The sequence below is a fragment of the Apteryx mantelli genome, chromosome 2, assembly GCF_036417845.1.
Source record: "Apteryx mantelli isolate bAptMan1 chromosome 2, bAptMan1.hap1, whole genome shotgun sequence".
In the NCBI taxonomy this organism is placed as follows: Eukaryota; Metazoa; Chordata; class Aves; order Apterygiformes; family Apterygidae; genus Apteryx; species Apteryx mantelli.
In genome coordinates this window covers 16535590-16552815 of record NC_089979.1, presented here as the reverse complement: position 1 = coordinate 16552815, position 17226 = coordinate 16535590, and the positions used below count along the sequence as shown (strand labels likewise).

General features: G+C 37.7%; 1 protein-coding gene across 5 annotated transcripts in view; it reads right to left on the bottom strand.

The window, feature by feature from the left end:
* Positions 1 to 1617: 1617 nt before the first annotated feature.
* TRPS1 (transcriptional repressor GATA binding 1) overlaps positions 1618 to 17226 on the bottom strand; it is a 221755-nt gene continuing 206146 nt past the window's right edge. For 4 of the 5 annotated variants that reach the window (XM_067290227.1, XM_067290228.1, XM_013956895.2 and 1 more), the window contains 2 exons: positions 13387 to 13509; positions 1618 to 7910 (listed from right to left, as the gene is read on the bottom strand). In XM_067290227.1, the coding sequence (XP_067146328.1) occupies positions 6849 to 7910; positions 13387 to 13509 (1185 nt within the window). In that variant the 3' untranslated portion in view covers positions 1618 to 6848. The remainder of the gene's footprint in view (positions 7911 to 13386; positions 13510 to 17226) is intronic. The other variant, XR_010883272.1, reaches the window with a different exon arrangement.

The window sequence follows — 17226 nt, the reverse complement described above, 5'->3', positions numbered from 1 at the left end:
ATAGGAAATAATCAAGGACACTGCTGTTAGAACAAGAAGTCCCTAGATTCTTGGCACAAATTTAAACCTTATAATCGCAAATTAAGACCCGATAACAATGTCAGTGTGCATTTATATGAGTTGCTTGCATGTGGAGCTGCTGTTACAAGAGGAAGGCATTAGCACTGTCAGTAGGCTATACAAATAGTAGAACCACAAAGGAAAATTTGAGGTCATCAGCTCCTACAATTATGAGTTCACATAAGTATATGGAGACAGCAGTGCAATATTAAACACTGTTTTTAATTCTGATTAAAGACAGACTGCATCAGGATGGGATAGTTTTGTAATAAGAAGGCAAATCTGGAGTAAATCTTGTTGTTATCCTCAAAAGATGTTCCTGTAACAGGTGAAAATATTTGATTATTTAATTTTAACTATATATACACATAAGCTTATACAATTCCTTTTCCCCAGCTTTTGCTTATAGTATTTTTTTAATGCATAAAGAATGAGAATAAAATTGACATCTCTAAAACTGGTGTGTCCCCCCACCATCACCTTTGAAAGCTTTTTGGTTGCTTTTTTTCTTTGCTACCATTATTGTTTTTATTAATCACAGGAAATTAAAAAGAGACTTAAAGCACATAGGATCTGCATCTGAATTCACTGGCAGAATGAATTGGGGAGGGGGGATTATTTCTGGCACAGCGCTTTTAAAATCGAGCTCTAGAATGTTTGTGCTCTAAGAGTATAAACAGTTTTTACCATTCCATATTACTTTAAAACATTATTTTGTATGAGAGTGAACAGTGTCTCAGCCATGGAGATGAGACAAAACCTAAGGAGAAAGGAAATTACAGCATAATGGAAATGATGGCCGGGAGCCATACCATCATGGGCTGTGAGCTCATCAGAGCATCAATGCCAGACTGAGGCATTGATCTGGTCAGGGCTGAGATTGAAGAGCTCTGAGGAAACCTCCAAGGCTGCCGGAGGAAGTGGTGGTGGCAGCTTTGTAGGTGGCACTCTCGGTTCTCAAGTCACTGCTGAGTCAGTGACCTGTGTGATGGTAGTGAGTGGGATTTTCTGGAGGATTTGTGGGCATGGTGTAAAGCCACCACCCTGAGTTCAGGAGATCATTTAAAGACCATGGTGGACTTTGTGAAAAAGGTAGAACTGTTAACCCAGGGTACTGCTCACATTTCAGCCTTTCCCAGAGTTGTTTCAAAATTATTCCAATATTTGCTCTTCTTTAGGGCAGCAGAACTAAAACCAGTAAAGTAATGCCAGGCTGCGGGAGTATTTAAAGAGTTCAGACCCCACTGAAACAGGCTTTCACTCTAAATCTTTTCACTGACTTGAGTGAGCTTTGGATCACATCTAGAGTCCTTAATGCAGAAGGACTGCACTAGGGCTAATGTATATTTGAAGGTGCTCCTCAGCTTTTCATGCATTCATTCTTTGGGCAATCCTGTCTCTGCCTTTCGGAAACCATCAGCCGCTCCTCAGAGATGCTGTCAGGCCAAGTCACTCTCTCAGAAGAGCTCAACTCATGGTTGCTTTCACCCGAGCCCCATTATGTTGTAGTGACATTATGACAATCCATTCTCCCCAGAAACAATGACATGAATCTGATTTATAACTGGTGGTAAAACTTTATTATTCAAGTTTAGATGTAACAGACATCTTTGCTGCCTGAAGATTGTTTGCATAAGAAATACACCAAGAACATGTTTGTGAGTAGAAATGAACATGCACTATGAAAACCAAAAAACAAAACAAAACAAAACAAAAAAACCCGAAACAAAACAGAACAAAAAACACATCCATGTATTGTAAGGACAAAACAATAAGAGCCAACATTCTAGAGTCAAATCAGGGCTACAAGTTTAAAGATGGTTTTTAGCAACATGAAGTCATTCTTTATAAAGTACTTTTTTTTTTCCTTTTCCTGCTGGTGAATTTTTAATAAGCTAAATTTACAATGGCATTTTGAGATGTTTCCTTTTCTCCTGTTCTCCTTCTACATAGAGCTCAGAGACCAAAATTATAGGACACAGCATGGAAAACTGTGGTTGCTGTTACAATGTTTATTCTAAGCATGTTACTTTACAAATTGTACCCAAACAAAACCAGTATTTATCTGGTTGGGAGCCATGACATTATTTTCTTTTGTCTTCTTAAAAACAGGTAAATCAGGATCTACATGATTATTATATAGGTAGCATCTAACCAACTGCCAGTTTTTCAGAGCTGGCTGAATCAAGTGATACTGTGAGGGAGAGGGTAGCCAGGGATCCTATTCTGGGGTGAGGAAATTATGCAAATCATTCTCCTTGGCCCACCCTAACTTTACGGAAAAGTTTCTAAAGGATTTCTCACTTATCTATCACAATTTGGATAGGTTGACAAATTGCTTGCTGTCCTTTGCCAAGCACAACCATCTCCACAGAAGCAGAGAGAAATGTATCTACCCTTCTGGCTGAACAGAAGTGGACTTCTAATCTCTTTGGCTTTTCCTGACCAGTATTAGGAATTAGCGTGTTAGGTCAGCCAAGAAAAATCAATACAGGAGCAAGAATGGGAATACATTTACACATGCTGGGCAAAAAGCAGATGGTAGACAGTATCCTCAGCACCAAACACAAGGTAGTCATGACTGGAAAGCAACATTGTCCCGTCCAAATACAGGCTTGAAAGTCCCTGAACTAAGCTGTCCCTATCCACAGTTGCCAAGTCAGATCTCCCCACTGCACGTTTCATCACTGGTCGCATTTGTCCTGCCACCCTTCTAACTGCAAACATAATCTCTCACCCACAGTGTGGCCCACCTTTTGGAGATGTCTCTGTATTTCCTCTCTTTAAATGGACACATTGTGCAACATTATATTTTAGCCCCCCCCCCAAAAAAAAACAAAAAAACAAAGAAAGACACAATGTATCCAGCATCCCTCATGCTTTCTGGTGGGTCTATGAAAATTTAAGAGGAGAGCTTCATCAGCACAAGTGGCAATTAGGTGCAAAACTTCTTTTGGAAGGCAGTTGGAGTTTAGCACCTAAACGCTAGCTGTGCTCTGGAAAATCTTCACCTTCCACTGTATTAATCTAGGGCACAGCAGTTACGAAGTGATAACTGACAGAGAGTTCAGTTAGCAGAAGACACTGCATCGAAGTTCCAGCTATACAGTGTTAATCCTTACTTAAACGGACACTTTGTTACTATTCTGCAAGCTGATTAATGACAGATGCAGCAAAGCCTGTGTCTTCGAATAGTCTATATATTTTGGGGTCCAATCTGAGATACATTTTCAGATCACCAACTACCGTTCATTATAAAGAGAAGTACAACACCATGAAGATGCTTGGAAACTGAGGACAAAGAATGATTCTTTTGAAAGTTTAATTTTAGTGCTGTAAATTGATCAAAATGCAGTGGGTGCAGTAATTAATGGTGTGTGTTATCACCGATTTCCATCTGAGAGTTATTAAATAAGAATTTTCATTTTAAATTTCAGGACTTATTTTTCTTTTTATTAATGTCCATTCTGAGGGGGTTAGGAAGAGGGATGGAATCACCCCTCTTTTGATAAGAATAAATCAATGTCCCTCCCCCCCCCCCCAAAAAAAAAAAAGTGTAATCAAAGAGAACAGGTTAGGGTAAGTCTCATTTCTTACAAAGTAGAAACCTTAGAACATCTCAATATGTCATGGCAAGAACAATCAACCTTTTTTTTCAAATTTTATTTGTACCATCTAGGTGCAATATTAATTCAGAACTCTGTCTTGTTCTTTGCACTCATAAGTTTTCATTTCTCCTCATCCCCAAACCCTGATATGTGTATTTCCCCTTATTGGCCTCTGCTTCTGAGTTTAGCAAGAGGTGTTATGAAGTACAGGGTGGTGCTCAAGTCTTATAATGTGCATGTCCCCTACAAAATATTTTGCCATGAAGATGCAGCTTCCACAAATGAAGAAGCCACAGGAACTGGTAGGTCTTGGAAGGAGTAAGTCAAAACAGTAACTACTGATAACTGGCAGGCAGCTACCTCTGAAGCCAATAAAATCACTGCTAAGTGAGCCTAACATGTTTCTTGGAAAAGCTGAAAAGGACACACACTGGACCCTGACGTAACAAAAGGAGGGCAATCTATTTCAGTCCCCACAGAAAAAAAACAGAAACGAAAAATACCCAACAAAAATAAATCAACAAAAACCAAGTCAGAACTTATTATTGGAGAACAATAGTAAAAACATAACCAGACATTGTCCGGCACTGGTATCAAGCAGGAGATTCATCTAAAAATAGAAGAAGAAGAATGTGGCCCAATATCCGTTGCTAACCTAGAACACTATTAAAGGGTTATAGAACTCAACCATGAGCAGATTGAGTGGGATTTTCCATACGCTGCTCACCAGTATAGAAGCAATGGGTGGAGCAGGAAGGACTGCAAGCCTAATGCTGAACAATAGCCTGTTTGTGCCTAACAAATCAGAGAAACCGTGCAATAACGTTTCATCTGTGCAAAAATGTAACACCTAAAATACTGCCAAGGTCAGTGAGACCCTTGGTGATCAGCTGTGTAAGTGCTTCTCATGCATGGTGATGTTTGTTGCAGGCTGCTTTAGGCACATTATTTCTCAAAAGACTGTCAAAGTGCTGAATGTTTAGGCAATTTCCTCCCCGTTTTTACTTTTGCCAACCCCTATAAGACATTTCCTATCACCTCTCCTTTTATCTTCCACCTCCCAGTCTATCTGGTTAAGTATCTTGTAAGTGCACCAAATTCTAGAAGGGAGAGTGGTGAGACTCAGGTAAGTTAAATATAAGAACTTTTTTTTATGATACTTTAGTTTCAATTACATGAAAATCTGAGAAAGGCGGCATGTAAGTGAGATCAGAATAGGACCCTTTACATATATTCTCAAGTGAGGACTTAGTCCAGAGATATTTTTATAGAACATTTTAAAAAATAAAATGTATGAATGGAGAAATAAAGGACAACATAATATCAGAAAGACATTTTAAACTTCATTCGCTGCAACATTCATGAACCAGTTGAGCTACACCTGCCATCCAACCGTAAGGAACTAAGACCCTGCACTGCGAAAAAGAAACAAACCCAAACAAAACAAAAAAGCAACTGCGTAATATTGTAAAAATGGAGTGCAATGCTACTACAGAATGCAATAAAACATCAGTGCTGCATCGTCAAACAGCACTTATCAAAATAATTTCTGAAATGTTTCTTCTGAAACACAGACAAAGCAATAAAAAGAGGATATATGTTTATCATTTTAAGCATAACAATGTGAGTTAAGAGCTTAAGAATACAAAAGTACTTGGAATGAATAGTGCTACCCTTTTTTTCCTAAGTAGGCATAAAAATATTTTCATTTCCTTCTTGTTTTTCCATACCATTAATATCAACAAATTCCATTCATTTCATGTTATCGTTTACAACTTTAATGCACACACACAGAAAAAAAGATACCTACTGCAATAGAAATAGTTGCTTCATTACCTTGTTTGCTACATTTGCAAATGTAAACAGCGAGGCAGAGCCAGAACTGACTCTAATGCATGATGGAATATCTTTGTTGCATACGTACACTGTAGAAAATAATTATTCAATATGTCAGGCACCATTATTTGAAATGTAATACATTAATATTTACTAGAAAAATAAGGTTTTTTTTCTATTTGTTCTCCCAACTTCTTTAATGAAATAAGTTAATCTGACAGTGCATCCAGTAGCTTGTAATATCTTCTACATCCCCGTGGCAAAATAATAAAACTACTGGTTGGGACACTATAATGAAAATGATTAAAGTCAGTTCTTGTACACCCTTGTAGCAAGCATGGAGGCTCGTCTAACAGCACCTTTAACCAATTATTTAATATTTAGTTATTTAGCCCTATTTCCCTGAGCAGTTATGCTGAGGAGCTTTCCCTTCATGGATAGTTTTTACAAAGCTTTAAGTATTAAAAAGTACTATGAAGACATTTAATGCTACTTAGCAAAAGCTGGTATAAGTCTACTGAAGGGATTGACTGGTATGTATAGCAATGTTAAGCCTGTGGAGAAGTAACCTTAGACTTTAAGGTTTAGAAATGTAATATATTAAAAATATATTAAAATAAAATACAGCAGGTTACCTTGTTCTATGCAAATTAAACCCGGAGTGTGGCTTCTGTATTAGAGACACTTCATTTGAACAAAATGGTTTTCCTAGACTAAAGAGTGCCAGAAAGAATGTAGTGATAAAATGGTAGCTAAAAATCAGCTGAGTCTGAGAAACATCTAGATGAAATTGCTGCCAAAGCTTTGAGAACAAAGTGATACTAAGGCATGTTGCAGGGCAGAAATTAGCCCAAATTAAAGAAAAGAAAATGACCTTTTAACATCTGTATATTTAACAAGTCTAGTTCTTATATACAGTGTGCATATGTTCACTATACCCCTACAGCAGTATATACATATACACATCTTTGTATTCTTGCCAGTTATGTCTCTTACACAATAGCAAAGGTATTAACTGTCCGGTAAAATTTTCTCAAGGTTATTCGCCATGATTCACTGCATTCTGGCTAGCTTTGGTGGGCCATATTCCATAAAATTATCTTTTCCCCCTTCTGGCCACCATCCAAATGTTCTTTTCTTTCTTGGTAACCCACTCATAAAAAAAAAAAAAAAAAAGGAAGGGGAAAAAACAAAGGGAAGAAGAAAAGAAAAAGAAAAAAACAAGGGATTTTATAAGGCATGCTCTCTATATGAAGTGCTTTATAGGTCTTCACAAGACATTACAAGCTATTGAATTCCCATCAAGGAAACCTATTTCTGTTTAATTGTGCTAAGTGCTAAGGTTTACTCTTTAGGTTTTCCATTCTTTTCAGCTTGTGCATTGTTCCTGTGTAGGCCCCTCTGGATGTGAGTTGTGAAGTCATACTTGTCCGTGCAAAGATGCTGGCATATGCTGCACTGGAAAGGTCCACTGTCACCATGGCAACTCATATGCAAAGCATACATCACTTCATCCAGAAAGACAATGCCACAGTGCACACACTTGGTAGAAAGTTCATCTTGAGTACTTCTATCAACTTTCTCTGTTTTTACTACATTCAAGGGACCTTCATTTTTTACATTTGATGGTGCCTTACTCTTTTCCTTGGAGGCACCGTTTGCAGTTGGCCCAGGTCTGGAATGCTTTATCGCCAAATCTAGAGGAATGTCATTGTCTGATCCGACAGCTGAAAAATGAGGAGGCAGATTAAAGGTGGGATAAGGCACATAGTTTTGGCAAGGATTTGGTAGGCCAGGCACATGACTCAAGTAGTGTGGATTCCCAGGAACAGACAGCTTATATTTACTCCAGAATCTCAGCCAGTCAGCTTCACTCTGAAAGTCATTGTGTACAAACGGAAGTCCAAAAAGTGGGTACTGGTATTTTTCAATAGGGCTTCCAGGTGGTGAATAGTTTGGGTGTTTTGCAGGTCTCATGTACTTTTCTATTGGGCTGCCTCTCTCGGAGCTTCCTTTCCCTTCCGATATCGATGAACTGTTTCCTGGGTCTCCAGTACTTTCCTGAGGACTTTTTATCTGAATGTGCAAAGGTTGCATCCTTTTGTGAATATCCAGAGTTTGGCTGACCAATATTGGCTGCTGAGCAGAATGGCTTTTAGTCAATGAACCTTGGGCCTCATACTTACTGAGGCTAGGAAGCTGAATTTCTCTCTGATGACCTTCAGTTAAGTGATCCTCTGACCTCCTCTCTAAGGGGCTTCCATTGACTTGCTCCTCACTGCTACCCCTCTGCTGTTTGTTTAGCTGCTCAGCCTGAAGTGCCTCCGGGTTAAGGCGCTTTCTTGTTCGTCTCCTAATGATCTGCTCACCATTGTTCTGCTTAATGATGTTTAAAGGCCTGGGAGTCTGCATGGAACACACACATAATAAACGAAAGGAAAAACAGAAGAGGCATTAAACACATCTGAGAGACAACATTCAAGCAATCTTTTTTTCTTCTTTTGTGAAGAACCATACTACAAGAGAGCTTGGGAAAACCATTTCTAACACATAATAAAGGTCAACCAAAATGCTGGCACCTGGCTCCTCAGGTTAAAAGTAAGTAAAAGTGGCTTGTTTTCTCCCATTAAGTCAAGCATCTCAGACATACTATACCTGTTTACTTAAAAAGGTATGAAGTACCCAAGCTGTCAAAGCATTTATTATTCTGGGGGTGGGGAGGAGGAAAGAGAGGTGCTGGAAGAGGGTGCTGAGAGCGTGGATGAGGTGGGAGTTGCACGTCCCTCTGCATTAGCAAAATTCTGTGTACCATGACACAGAAGCCAGTAGCGGCCAGGGGTTTGTACAGATCAAACTTTGACAAGAATTGAGCAAGAATAACACTTACCTTCGTACCCGCCCCCCTTTGACATGGTTAGAAAACGGAATCAAATACATGGCTTGCAGTCAACCACCACTGTCACCCAGCAAAAGGGCTGCAGGTCCACTGTGGTGGTGGGTAGGAGATGATGGTGTCTGGAGGGGCACCACTAAAGACATAGAAGACAACCCAGGTAACATGTTTTCCTAAGCACCAAAATATCTGTCTGGGACTTCGGTGCCAGCTCTCCCTCTTTGATCCCTATTGTATTTCTTTTTAAATGTTATTGATGTTTTGCTAGAAGTCAGGAGGGAGAGAAGGCAGTCCCTGGAGGACAGAAAGATGGGGCTATAAAGAAAAAGACAGTGAGGAAGAGGCAAAGAGGCAAGAAAGAAGTGAGGACTTACGTATCCGTTTGCTACTTCCCCACACTAGTTCAGAGTAGGTGGTCTATTTAGATGAGAACTGAAAACACATTTGTGTGAGAGAGAAAAAAAAATAGTATGAGGAAGGACAGCAGCCAGGCCTCTTTGAAAGGCCCCTCAACAGGAAGGCAATGGTATGTGAATGAAAGATGGTGCTGTAACATTGGTATGTGTTGCTCTACTGGGCAGATGTTAAAACAACAAAAACTACCTAAAAGTCATTCAGTTTGGTGTGCTGGCAGTTGCCATTTGTCTCATCCAAATGCACACATAATCCTGTTTTGGTTGGAGGCCAGAAGAGTGCCCCACACAGTATTCCACTTATATGTTTATTTGGAAATTTTCTTTTTAACATTGTTCTGAAGTACAGATTAAATTTTGGCCTAAAGTCAATACCCAAAACAATTTGTACCTTGAATGTAACAAAATTTATATATATTCATAACTTTGAATTACTACAAAAATATCCAGAGCTGGAAGAGAGCTCACGCTAGTATTTGTAGAGATCTAGTTTCTCTCTGGACTTGACATCCTCTTTTCCTCTTTCACCTATTTATTTCCCTTAATGGGAATTCTTAATGGTTAACTACATTTTAGCCAGCAGAGCTACTTGTTAAGATTTTACTTTCTATTAAAAATCTAAATCAGAAGAAATATACACTTCGATTTAGATTCTTAATGAGTAAAATTTCAACTTATCAGAAAAACAGCATTTCAAACAGTCATCGAACAGATCAAAGCAAGTCTAACTTGAGGCAAAACCATGTTCAGATAAAATTAGAATATTTTCTATGTAAATTCTGTACAAATAAAGTTTTTGGTTTGCATAATCAATAGCCAATTAACATGCACTAGTAAGAATATACTCTCTAATACAAGCTCAGTGTCACTTCCTCACTTTTTCATCTAACACTGTCATATTGGCATGCTATGTAAGAATGCAGAATGTTATTGATGTTGCTCTTATTAAACTCTTTTTTATATGTTATAGAGCAATTTTATATTGATTCTGGATATCCTTTTCATAGTTTGTAAGTACTTTTATTCTTATTCTTCATATTACAGGTATGATGCCTGATTCTGTAAGCAGTTAGAAGAAACATCTTCATGACTGCAATTAAGGGTCCCACACACTTGTTTCAAAGTTAAATGCCACTAGGAATTAAAGGCTATAGGTTCAACTTAAAAATACTTCAGAAAGCAAATGACTGTACTCCTGTGAGTAGTCTTTAGCTGACTGGAGTGATTACTCAGTGGAGTAATCACCATTTTCATTATTTATAGGAGCAAAGCGCAGATAGGAATATTCTCTATTTGTTTGCAATTAAAGCAGACAGAAAAGTTTGAGCTCTTTTCTTGATCTTCAGTGGGGCATTCAATTTGGAAAATAGTGGAAATATTGCCAGAACTTTATTTTTAAAAAGGCCTGTATATGTCAGATCCTTAATTATATATCATAAATTACAAACTGAGTATGATCACAAACATGGATATTTTTGCCATCTCTATATCAATTGGCAATCGCCCTCTCCCAAATATATGAGTAAGAGTTAAAAAAAAATCACAAAATTCACTGAATAGTTCAGTAAATTGCTGTGATTAGTCTTCCTAGCTACAATGGGAAATTGGTGTGACCTGACCATGATCAGAACATGTATGTCTAACTCTAGAATAATATGATGTAGCTCCTTGTTGAGGTGGTTTGAGGATGTGGCCAAGGAATCAAATAGAACAGAATCTAGTTATCCAAGGCCCAGTTAGAATCATTCAAAAATGAGGAGCAGAACTACAAAATAAATGGTCAAATGCATTATTCTGGGGAAACTAAGATACATCTTTCTCTGTCAGCAAACATGAACAGTGTATGCATGTTTGCAGTGAACTGGAGGCATCTTCTTTCACTAAAGCTTTTTTAAAAATTGACCATTTGAATATTTTCACATTTTTTAACATAGTCACTTGCTTTAGTAGAGAGAAATGTGAAAAAAAAAGGTCTGCTTCACTTAAATGACTAATAGATAGACTGAACATTTTTGAAAACATGTTGAAAAACTGTTCAAAGGTATCATAGAAATGGAAATGTGAATTAGTGGGAACCATTACTATGCTAACATTTGTCAGTCATTATTACTCAGTGGTATCTGAGAGATCACAGATTTTTCTTCATATTAAAGAACAATAAAATAAGTATCCTTAGAGATAAATGCATTGTACACATTCTTGAGTATTGACTTGTTAATGGGATGGTAGTTCTAGATAGTGATAACCCAATCAAAAGCTAGCTGTGAAATGTGTAAATCTGCAAATGGCTATATGTGAATAGTTTCACTCAGCTCTGTATCATAATTTAATTTAATGGGGTTGCTTACAAAAGGGAACAGTTCTGTCACCCTCAATTTTTACAGGCCTTTACTTAAAAAATGCATCATCCTACACTCCTTAATTTAAAGATATACATGATGAATAATTACTGTAATATTCTGTGAAGATATAGATAGATATATAAATAGATAGACAGACAGATAGATAGACAGACTTTCATCTTACTGGTGTCATCCAAAAGAGCATCACTTTGCATCTGACTGTGTCCCAAGAGAGGGATTTCTTTGACTGTTTCAGACTCCAACTTGCAATGGAGTTGCTACCATACCATGGCAGAGTGGAGGCTTAATTAAACTCGTAGGCCTTGACCAAAGTTCATTTAAAAATACTAACATCAATGTCCACTGAATGACAGCTTATTGCCATACTTTAACAGTGGAGCTAAAAGTGTCATCTTCTCACTTTCCATATGTTTAAATTAGAGTTTGACAATCTATTGTTAATTATAATTGTTGGAAGCATACTAGTTTGTTTCTAATGATTCATGAGAATTATCTGGGCTATGTTTTTGAATTCAGAAACTGGTTCTGCTAATTTTATATACTACTAATCATGTAAACTGTCATACTACAGAATTTAATATATTTAGAAAATATATTAGAAAGGAATAATGGAGGATGTGCATGAAGTCGTACAAATAACTGGACCCAAACATCAAATTAGTGTTGCAAAGCCATACTATCTTCAAAATTTTTGCAGATGCTCACCATTGATTAGTTTTCCTTAAATCAGTTATTGTATCTAGAACTTGGAGAGTTCCCCAGGAAGATGCTATTTTTAGCAAGACCCAGCCAAGATGCTGGCTAGAGATCGTGCGTAACATTGGTCCATCTCCCACTCAGACGTTACCTGACTGGTTGGGTTGTTCTGGAGCTAAAAAGCAGTTACTGACCTCAAAATGACAGCAGAGCTGACATTTCAGATTGGTGATTGTCTTGCTGCTTGGACTTGCATAAACAGGACTGCTATATGGCCTGCCCACAAGACCAATAGCAAAATTCACAAAAACTGCTAATAGATTTAAGAGCTTATGCCTCATATTTAAAGAGATATGGGCATAGTCACTTGGAGTCCTAAGTACTACTTGGCATTTGATATACAGCTTCCTAACTGTATGTTGTGGGGTTTTTTTTGAAATGGATTTTCTGAAAAATGTTCCAAAAAATATGTGCTCTGAGCCATAACTTAGATTTCTGATTTTAGCTCTAAGCCTAAATTCTTAAGTTTTGCCTTGGCCAAAAAAAAAAAAAAAAAAAGCAAAAAATCAAAGCTGCCTCAGTTTCCTTTCCTGCAAAACAATAATACTTTTCTATTTCACAGGGATGTTGTAATAATGAATTAATTAAACAGTCAAATCCTGCTCACCTGACACTCCCATGTGCTTCTATTAAAGCTAGTAGGGATCAAATTTGACTTTTGGGTCTTTTCCTAAAAGATTCTGAGCATTTTGGCCCTGATCCAAGAAAACACTTAAGCATGGCTTTCATGGACCTGAACCAGATCATTCAACATCTTTCAGGATCAAGCCAAGTATCGATAAGCTGAAAAGCAATATAGATAATCCATGATTACTACGCATGACATGCCTGACCCAGAGGGATGCTGAATCTTTCTCTCACAAAGTCATGCATGTTGTCAACTGAGTAGCTTCCTTGGAAGTTGAGTTATTTCAGAGTCCTGCAGCAGACTACAAGGACTGTAGAGAAAAAGAGAGCAAACAAACAAAAAAAAGCCCATATCTCTAGGAAATTTATTGAAAAGAAAAGAGATAGCAAGAGGAGAGAAAACAAAAGAAAAACACAGCACAGGGATATTTTAGATACAGATGTGATGTCTAACTTTAAGATTTTTTTCTTTTTTTTGATTATGAACACAAGAGCTCTTGAATATAGAGAGCTTTCATCACAGCATATTGTATGCGTTTAAATGGAATTCCCAGAAAAGAAATCATTTTCCTCTTATTTTTTATCAAAATAATTAAATGCATCACTGGTGATCTCAAACACGTCTACCCACAGCATCCCAGCTCGTTTTGTAATGAATCACATCTGATCCCAAAGTGACCATAGAGAAAAACCCAGTTAGGAAATTAACTGCAGGCCAGGGAGTGGTAGTAATCACACAACCAGACGAGACCACAGCTGCCCAGCTTTGCTGCATAACCCCCTTTTTTATTTTTTATTTTTTTCTGAGCAAACTAGTAAGTTCTTCCTACCGAGTGAAGCTTCTGGTAGAGGCCACACGCATTGCATACATATCCACCATTTGCATTCTTTCGCCAGAGAGAGGTCTTTGTGGTCAGGCAATTGGCACAAAAAACACCCGAGCCTCTACGTCTCTGAAATAGGGAAGAAGAAGAAGGGAAAAAAAAAAAAAAAAAACACACAGGAGAAAAAAAAAACAGGTCAGAGGTGAGTCACATGATCTGCGGAGTTAGGACAAATCAACACAGGAGTTTTGTCTCTCCACTGGCAACAATGACAGTCTAAAACCACACTGCCCATAATGAGGTCAGGTTCAATTGTGCTTAATAGGCACCGCTGATTTTCATTATAATTAACCCTGGAGTGATGGATGAGGTGTGTGAAACACCAAAGCCTTTTCAGCATAACAGCTTTAACTTTTTGAACTTCAGGTTTTATGCATTTAATGATGGTTTCTAAACAGTGGATTCCGACAAACACGCTGGAAGCTGGCAGGGCACATTCGGTAAACTTCTCCCGTTTTGTTCCCTGTGTCTCACAACAGATTATTGCTCTTTGGTTTGCTCGATTTGAAAGTGTGATCACTAACAAGAATTCTCCAACACCCCCATTTTAATTAATTGCAGTTTGTATCTGCGTCACACTAATTCCTTTAACAGAGATTATACTTCATTAATTGCATACATGATATTCAGTCCCAGTCTTTCCCACTTACTTCTGAAATCAGCATAAGCTACCATATATTTCCCACAGCCCGCTAAGAATGAGGAGTAACCTCTGCCAAACAAATAAAAGTACAGTATTCTTAATGAGACCTCTTTTGAACTTCATCTGAAACCCCAGAAAACATGGTCTCATCAATGGATTTATTTATTTATTTTATTTCAGCCGGGCGAAGAAAGGCACAGTACAACTCTCCTAAATACAAATTGATTTTTAACCAGACTGAGCTGTGCATTCATCAGTTTTAATAATGATCCAAGAATATTTAAAAGTAGACACGTTTATGAGTAGTGCTCGTTAAATTCTTTCTACAGAGTAACGATTTCATTAAACTTCTCATTTAAACAAAAGTCAGGCTGTGTTTGTGGGTACAAATACTAATAAGCAGGAAATGGAATTCTTTTGCTGAAAAGAAAATCTGAATTTCAGCTCTGCTCCCTCTCTGCAAAGGAAAAAAAATAAATAACAAATCTTCAGCATCTAACATAAGAATGGGTGAGTATAAGGAAAAAACAGCCTGGGTGAAAACTAATTTTATTATAAATTAAAAATTACTAACACTATAGGTCAAAATTTCAGGGTTTCATAAAATTTAAGTAATTTATTTAACTTTAGTTCATACTGTAGAAGAGCGGTGCTCATGCCAAAAAAATACAATGGTTATAATTGTACTCTGATACATTTCAAATGGAAAGCTTTCTGCAGACATAATTTTGGCTTCAAGACTGGAACACTTTCTTGGCATTGAAAGGGCATTTGATTCATCGGGTGTTTCACAATGTATCACTAAAAAGACCTGGTGAGCAGCCAGTTCCCTATAGGGTAATTTTTCCATCCAGATGCAAGTGCTATCAGAGGCCCTCGTCAGCTAAACTAATTATGATCTTGCATTTGCTGATGCCTGCTCACTCTAACGTTCGACATCCTCCATTAATCATCAATACAAGGAAAATGAATGAAACGTACAGAAACGAGGGCTGGTAAGCTGCATGGCCATAAAAATCTGAAATGAGTGTAATAATTTAACAAGATTGGGGAAATGTTTTTAGTGAGCACAAAGTCAGGCTAACAATTGCCCTTTTAAACCAAGAACACAATTTCATTAGTATAGCAGGTTGTGCTACTTTAAGGTGATACGATAAAATCTAGACTGTCATCAAGATAATCTCTCTCTCACCCCCTTACATCATCCCCTACTTTGTCTCCTAAATCAGAAGCAGTAATATGCTACATTTTTCTGAATTTGGGTAGGGGAAGAACTAAATAGCTGTTCACGTCCTTCAGCAAACATGGCACTCGCTGCGCCTGTGAGAGGCAGCTCGCCCTGGTGGAGCACGTTCACCTACGAGCACGCTGAAGCGCCTCGTTCTTTTTGCGGTTGCATATCCTTGCAAAATTTTACCTGGCTGCTGAAATAGTTTCCTTAAGAATACAATAAAAGCTTCACTAACCCAGCCCCAGTTTGGTCCACTCGGAGGGTGAGAAGTTTCCAGCTGGAAATGACTTTATACGGCCAGGATACAGATACAACTGCCGAACTGTTCCTTTCCATTCCTACTTTTTGTCTGCCAGCCTAGGATTTCTTGCTGTGGTGAATTATACAAGTGGAGTCTTAATCTGAGTAAGTTTCTCCACCCTTTCATTTCTGTTTGCGTTCCTTAAGCTTGGGAAAATACCTCTACACAGACATGGAAGACTTTTAAAATACCCAGAGAGGAATCCAGTTCATACTCCGCGTTCTCACACACCTGAATGGGGGACGGAAGGTGTAGTAACCTTGAAATCATCATCAGACAATATGGAACTAGTAGATCATTAACACATGGAAAAGAGTTTATTTAGAGAAAGGAGCTGAAAAGAGTTTATTTACATTGAAAAGAGTCTATTTATTCTTTCTTTTTTTTAAAGAAAGATCCAATTCAAATTGTGTATTAGTCACAATGAAATAATATAGCGATTTTAGCTGGGAATGAGCTCTAAAATACCTAGCTAAAGTAGCTATATAAATCAAAAAAACTGTATCTGTGCTTACTTAGCAAAACCAAACTATTTATCTGTTTAAAATTCCAATGTAGTGCAGAAGATTCAGCTGAATTCCCTAAAATTAATGTAAAATTCATAAATTTGTCCTACATGCTGTTCTGAACATTGTAAGTCTTATCTTTTGTTATCTCTCTGCTCTCTTATTTCTGTGACATTTAAGGACCTTACCTGATAATCAACAATGATCATTCCCTCATCTAAGTGTTTCAACACAGATTACATATATTAATGAACTGAGAATTAAATCACCTTTGCAAACACTTAAATGCTGTTACTTTGTTGGGCTTTTTGCTTTTTAAATAGCTTTTTTGAATGGGGACAAACAGCTTTAAAATGGATTCTCTGGGATGAAACAGGACTGTGGCAACATCAGACTAAATATTCCTGACTCCCAGATCCCACTAACCACAGAACTGAGCTGCTTGTCAAAATATACCTGAGATATCTTGATTGAGCCTGCAAGAAAAAAAAAAAACAAAAAAAACAGAAGTTGTTTTTAAAAGTCTATATTGCTATTCTTTTCCTAAATCAATTTGGTCTCTTCAGTAAAAAAAGTTAGCCTTTTGTACAGAGTTTTAAAAAGGTTATTGTCCAAGAGGAATTATCTAAATATTTATTTTTTGTGCTAAATGTTAACCTAATGATGATACTTCTAAGGCATGAGTTGGCTTGGCTTTGGATATTCAGCTTTTGCACTGGTCAGCAATAGCGGCCAATATTGCTGTTTTGCTGGGTAGTCCTGCAAAGGAACAGCCGCTCCAGTTCCAAGACAGCAAGATCTGCATAGCAGCCGTGGCCCACAGCCTCCATAAAACCCAGCCGTGGGCTCAAGCGCTCTGCTAAATATGAACCTAGGCCGGCATTTTCAAGAAATATATTGTGGAACCTTTGCTCTTTTTTAAATGTGAACACATACTTATCATAGTTAAACAGTCTCTTAAGAGTGGCCCAGGAAAGGTAAATTGACATAACCGCTCGTAGGCAGGTTTGAGCCTCAAACAAAAACGTTTCAGTCTCCAGTCAATGCCACTGGCACTAATTGGAGTTATCCATGAAAATTTCCTGTACATCCTTGGAAGAATAAG